Raw genomic sequence first — 7165 nt, forward strand, 5'->3', positions numbered from 1 at the left:
ATCTAAGGAGATAAGGCAAATAGAGCCGGTTGGTTGCTCTGTGATCGAGACCACAGTCGGTTGCTCTGTGGTCGGGATCACAGTTGGTTGGTCTACAGTCAGGACCGAGGTCGGTTGGTCCGTGGTCGGGACCACAGTCGGTTGCTCTGTGGTCGGGACTACAGTTGGTTGGTCTGCAGTCGGGACCACAGTCGGTTGCTCTGTGGTCGGGACCACAGTCGGTTGTTGCGGAGTTCGAACCAAGTGAGGTCGGGTGAAGAAGAATGAGACGGATGATACGTGGTCGTACAAGAGACCAGATGGTGGTCGCTTGACGGGGCGGCCAATAAATCGTTTGGTCTAGCGACCAGTTAATCTCTGGATTGGTCGGGTGGCACAGAGGTCGGGCGAAACGAAGTCGAGCAAGAAGGGACATGGCAGTGGATGTGCAGGTCGGACGAAAGGCACTTCTGGGACGGTTCAAGTCGTGAGAGGCAGTTCTGGGGCGGTTGGAGGAAGTTGCAACCGGCGAAAGGTTGAAGGAAGTTGCAACACGTCTCAACAGATGAGAACTTGGTGGACGGTTGACAGCAGTTGCTGTAACCGACCAAATGGTGGTTCAAACCGCTTCTTTAAGGGGTTATTTAAAGGTCTGTTTTTGACCTAAAAAAGCATCTTCAATCGACATCAAATTCAAGAGAATTGCTTTTGGGGATCACCACTTTATTTTTCAGTCTTTTATTTTATTTTTTCTATTTTATTTTATGTATTCTACAGTGTTTAGAAATTTCCAATCTTAGGCACTCATCTATCAAATTCGAAGATATTTCTCTATTTTCGAATTTTACTTTTTATTATTGAAAAATTGCATCAACAATTAGTTTAATAAGTTATTTTATAATAAAGAATAATATATTTATAATGAGAATTATACCAGTTGAATATTAAAAATTTTGGTTTGGAAAATTCTAATAAATTTGAATTTTGATTTAAATAGTTATATTATTATAGAGTGTGTTTATTTTGGTTGTCTTTCTTTAATATATTCTTTTTAAATTTTATTTTTTTCCAAAAAAATCTCTAATAAAATATTCCCCTAAATATTATTCAAATACAAAACTTAAACTAAATCTTTTCAAACCAATCTCAAATAAACAAACTCAAGTGTTTTTAGATGTATATGTTGTATTAGATAATACATATTGTTGGATTGCAAACCTCAGTCTTACATTAAAATATTTGAAGAAAAATATACTCTCTCAGTCCCACATATCGTGTCTGCTACACTGTAGATACGGTATTTTAGGAGGGATGTAATTAGTAGATAATTAATAATGTATTAGTGAAAATAATTATCTTATAATCTAAATAATTATAAATTAAAATTAAGATAACTAATTAGTTTAATTAAAATTAAAAAATAAATAAATTAAAAATTTTAAAATGAGATTAAGGTGTGTAATCATTTTTAAAAAAAAAAAGTGACATGGAATGTGGGACGAACAGAAACGGCAACGTGGATATGGTATATGGGACGGAAAGAGTACATTTTATAAGTTTCATATTAATTTTATTAGTACAATAATTTTTTGGAGAAAGTCGTGGAACACATGTTTGTACTTTCTTTTTTTTTGTAGAATATTAAAAAATAATATTTCATCGGTATACTAGCAAATTTTTTATTTGAATTTTGCAGAAAAATTAAAATAAATTAATATTTTATAGATATGTAGTGATATAAATATAATGTCTACTTTACCATTAAAAAATAATGTGAAAAATAAAAAGTCAAAATATTTTAATATTTAGTTACAAATTACTTTTTTTTCCAAAAACAGAAATGATAAGTTTTGATTAGGATATATAACAAATGAAAAGTTTAATAGTGGACGGATGGAACAATATTTTATTAATAAGTGGAAGTGTGTAAAATAATTTTGATATTTTTACCTTTATAAGTAAAAAATAAATGAATATTTTGTAAAAAAAAAAAAGAGTATTTTAGTATTTTTTTTAGATTACCTATTAAAAAATGCGTAAAATATATACATTGAATTGAAACAAAAAGAAGTAAACATGATAGTGAAGATGACCTAAAACATTATCATATTTAAAATAAGGTTGAGTATATCATATAACATGATCATGTTAATAACAGAATTGTAAACATGGACAACAACATGACTATTTTTACAATACTAACAAAAATACAACCTATGTTTAGAATATGCCCGTGAATAGGGGCATAAACACGGTCATGCTTAGTACAGGGAATGAATACGACCGTATTGGTTGTCTATGAAACTTAATCATTTTTTTCGAATTATTCAACCCGGCCGTGTAAATTCTCTATTAGCAAAATCGATAATTGTGATATATATGGAACCAAAATAATTTTTTTTTTTCAAAACAAAATAAAAGTTTAATGTGTTTATTTTGTGTTTTGATATTTTTTTTATGTTAGGTACGAAAAATTGTGTAGATAATATAATGAAAATAAAGTAGAGTGTGTAATATATTATTTTTTTTGAAAAATGTGTTGAAAATTTTTTGTAGGTATTGAATGTGTGTTTGTTTTGTGAAATGGTTAAAAAAGGATTTATTTATTTATTTATTTATTTATTTTTATGTGGGGTATAAAAAATTGGGTAGAGAATACAAAAATAATGAATATGCTTTTTTTGAAAAAAATAAGCGCGAGAAAAATAGAGAAAAAACACACCCGATGTAATGTAAAAAAAGAGTAACGTGTTGAATGCATTTATATGAAAAAAAAAGTACTATTTCCATTCAGCTAAAAATATATATATATATATTTATTTTTGACGCAAAATTTAAAAAATGATAATACTAATTGTAATGAATAATTAAAAGTATATAAAAATAATAATGTATAATAAAATAGAAATATTTATAAAAAAAATATATTTTTTAAATAGTTATTTTGTAATTGAACAATTTAAAATAAAAATATATATTACCTCCGTCCTGCTCTAAAGATTTCATTTACTTTTTGCATATTAATATTTGAATTAATTATTATATGTACAAATTAAGAAAAATTACAAGAACACTTATATTAGTGTATTGTAATACTAATAGAATGAAATTTGTATAATAAATTATACAAATATAAAAATATTTTTAATATTAAGTAAAATGATGCAAAACGTAAATGTGACCTTAAAGGGGACGAAAAGAGTATAATTTACAAAGATAATACTCCCTCCGTCCACATATAAAGTATACAATTACTTTTGGCGCGGTATTTATAAAATAATAGTATTTTAATTATAGTAGATAGTTAAAAATAGTATAATAATATTTTTGTCTTTATTTTATTTTATTTTTTTTTTTATATAAAAATAATGATGCGGTATAAAGTATATGTATCTGTAAAAAAAAAATAAAATATTTACTTTGTAATTAAATATTATAAAAAGAAATATGTAACGGGAGGGAAGGGAATGAGTATATAACAAAAAATAAAAGTAAAATCTCAAACATGAGTTTTCAAATTTAAAAATGATAAAATAAATAAATATACGTCGAAGCATTCCTATCGGTCTATTTTCTTCACGTTTTACTTGAATGCATTTATATATTACCCCACGACGACGACATGAATTCAGACTGCCACTGTTGTGTAGCCAGAGAGATTATTACTGTCCTCACACAGAGATATCAAAACTTGAATCTGATTCATTCAATTCCAATCCATTCGAATTCTTCTTCCGGAGTTATTATCGAGTCCTCGAGCGAGAACGATGTCGGAGTTCATGAACCAACCACTCGTCTCATCAGGTTAGCCTAATAGCAATTTACTGTTGGTGTGAAACTGTGAATTGGTTCGTTAATTGAGGAATTTCTGTGGCTACGATTTCGGAACCGAATGTTGGGGAAATTATTAAACTGCGAATAGAATAACTGTATATTGTGTCGGTTGTGTGTGATTTCTGTATTAAATGGTTGCGATTGGGTGCTTTTGAATTTATTTATTCGCCCAACTTTAGTGGAAAAGGTACGGCCCACCATTTGTGTATGTTTATGGAGTTCTGATAATTGGTCACTGTTTTGTCGTGTTTGAATTGCATCTGTGGTTAGCACCTGATTTCTCACTGAATTTTTTTTTTTTTTTATTTAGTGTAATTGCTTTGATCCTAAGCTGCTTCCATTGTTGATCTGCTGTGAAATATTCCATACCTATTGCGATGATGATTCCTTCTGTTTGCGCTAAAACTTTCTACACATACTGTTGATTATTCTCATTATTTGAGTCCCTTGCACTTAAAATCTGTTGAGTTCTTATACCTAGGGGTGGATTCAATCTAGAGTTTGTAAGTTTTTGTTGTACTTTCAAAATTCGGGTGTATTCAGTAACATTTTTAAAAGTTAAAATATGACGTTTAAAAGTCTTTTAAAATCTTGAGTAATTCAATACAAAGTTTTTTAAAATTTTTAGATATTCAACGATCCATACACTTTGAAAGACTATGAATTTTAATAGAAAATTGTGAAAATTTTGTATAGAATGAAATATCTCATAATAATTATTTTTATTATTTTTATTATTATTGGTGTTGTTGTTGTTCTTAGTGTTGTTCTTATGATAAATAATTTGGTAATATTTATTAATATTATTATAATTTTTAATAAAAATAATAATTTAAAACTAAAATATATTAGCAAATTATTATGATTTTTTTTAAATATATATTTTTATATTATAAATATAATTTTAAAAAATATTATTATCATAATTAATATGTATTACTATCGTCTTTCCTTTTTAGTTATTGAATATAATATATTGTCATTTCGGTGTAATTCTTCTTTTTCAATTATCGAATACACTATATTATCATTCCGATGACGGTGAAATAGATATTTAAATATATATTTTTTTGTTGAACCGTTAATTTATATTTATTTATTTATTTATTTTAATATTTTTTTAAAAAAATTGTAAATTATATTTTTTATTTTATTTATATACGTATTTATTTGTTTATGTAAAAAGGTTACATAATTATGTATTATTTTTTAATATTAAATTTTATTTTATTGATAATTATATATTATATTTATAAAATTTGTGTTGATATAAATTTATAAAATTAATATATATTAATAAAAATATTATTTTACAATCCTACAAAATTCATATAAATACATAAAGAATTCAATAAAATTTGTAGAAATCCATTTAAATTAATTACTAAAATCCATCAAACTCAGTCTAGAGTCTATGGATTTTCTAAATCCACATAAATTCATAAACTTTTTAAAATTCAAAAAACATCCATTAAAATTCCAATTGAATACACCCCTTAGTCTACATAGAGACTTTTCAAATTTAAAAAAAATGTGAAGAACCATATCAAAATGTTTAAATTTTTTAAAAATGTATTGAGTAAACTGAGCCTTAGGGTGCATTTGCTTGTAGGTTTGGGTTTGGATTATTGAATAGTTGTTTGATGTGATATAAATAGATATTACCTAATTTGTTATTCTTAATTCCCGAGGGAAGAAATGGAAGCCGGAGAATCGGAGGAGCCGCGGCCGGCTCGGCAAGGCCGGGTATCGGCGTGGGGGAGAGTGGTGGCCTATAGGACAATGGCTAGAAAAACGTTCGAAAGCAAGCCGATCTCGCATTGGATTCTCTTATCTCTAAGCAGTGCAGCGATGCTCGTGGCATTCCCGGCGTCAGCTCTTCTGTTGCGAGCTTACTATTCCAATGGCGGGACGAGCAAATGGATAATCTCGTGGGTAGCCGTTGCCGGATGGCCTATTCCTTTACTAGTTCTGATCCCTATGTACTTTGTCGCGGGAAATTCTCCGACTCCTCTGAGCGCAAAACTCGTCGTCTCGTGTGTCGGGTTGGGATTTTTAAGCGCTGCCGATAACCTCTTGTATGCGTACGGATACGCATATTTGCCGGCATCCACAGCTTCATTGTTGGGATCGACTTCTTTGATCTTCTCAGTGCTCTTTGGGTACCTCATAGTCAAGAACAAGATCAACTCTTGCACGGTGAACTCGATTTTCATCATCACCGCCTCGATGGCTATAATCGCGCTCGACTCGGGTTCGGACAGGTACGGGAGCGTAACGGATGGTCAATACGCGATGGGTATTATATGGAACATTCTGGCGTCACTTCTACACGGGCTTATTTTTGCGCTGTCCGAGCTCGTTTTCGTCAAATTGCTCGGGAGAAGATCGTTTCACGTCGTATTGGAGCAGCAGGTGATGGTGTCTTTCTTCGCGTTCGTGTTTACTACGATCGGGGTTATAATAAACGACGGCTTTTCGGGGATGGTTTCCGAGTCGAAGAGTTTTGCCGGGGGTAGAAGTTCGTACCTCTCGGTTCTTATATGGGGACTCGTCTCGTTTCAGCTCGGTATTCTCGGGGCGACGGCTGTCCTGTTTTTGGCGTCGACTGTGCTCGCCGGTGTCCTAAACTCGATGCGGGTGCCCTTAACCGCCGTTGCGGCTGTTATACTGTTGAACGATCCGATGAGCGGGTTCAAGATCTTGTCTTTGGTTATTACATTATGGGGATTTGCCTGTTATATATACGGGCATTACCCGACTAGTTAAGGCTCCTTGTAATCGCTTATCATGCTAAATATCGATGCCGGAAAAGAGGTGTGTACTTGCCATATGTAGAATGTATTTGCTCTATTGGACAATGATATGATTGTGTAATAAATTTTGTGCTTATTTATTATAAATAATTTTATTCATTTCAAATTTTATTATTTTATTTAATAAATACTAATTAATTTGTTGTTTTTTTATTTTTTTTATTATTCTTATTAATTTTTTTAATAAAATTTTTATAATATTATCACTTGAAATTTTATTTATTTATTTTAATATAAAATTTTATTAGTTTTGTCTTTATATCTAAATAAACTTACCTAAAAATTTCAAACAGAAAAATAGGGTATGTTTGTTTGGAGTTTGCACGTTGAATTGGAATTTGAATAGTAAAAATTTTGAATTGTAATAATTGTTGCTAAAATTAATTTTTAGTATAATATAAAAATAAAAAATATGTGTTAAGTCATCTCTAACCCAGCTCCAAAAATTGGCGTTGCCGTTACACTGTAGCAACGCCAATTTTTTATTTTTCTTTAAAAAAATTTAAATAATTTATTTTAACTTTTAAATTTATTTT

At 29.8% G+C, this 7165-nt stretch overlaps 1 protein-coding gene across 1 annotated transcript; it reads left to right on the plus strand.

Annotated features, from left to right (window-relative positions):
- The first annotated feature begins 3613 nt into the window (after window positions 1-3613).
- Window positions 3614-6735, plus strand: LOC127265106 (probable purine permease 5). Its single transcript, XM_051294798.1, has 2 exons — window positions 3614-3783; window positions 5510-6735. Exons 1-2 carry the CDS (start codon window positions 3747-3749, stop codon window positions 6580-6582), a joined length of 1110 nt encoding a protein of 369 aa, XP_051150755.1. The 5' UTR covers window positions 3614-3746; the 3' UTR covers window positions 6583-6735.
- The last annotated feature ends 430 nt before the right edge of the window (window positions 6736-7165 follow it).

This window comes from Andrographis paniculata, unplaced genomic scaffold (assembly GCF_009805555.1).
Source record: "Andrographis paniculata isolate CXL003 unplaced genomic scaffold, ASM980555v1 Contig71END, whole genome shotgun sequence".
In the NCBI taxonomy this organism is placed as follows: Eukaryota; Viridiplantae; Streptophyta; class Magnoliopsida; order Lamiales; family Acanthaceae; genus Andrographis; species Andrographis paniculata.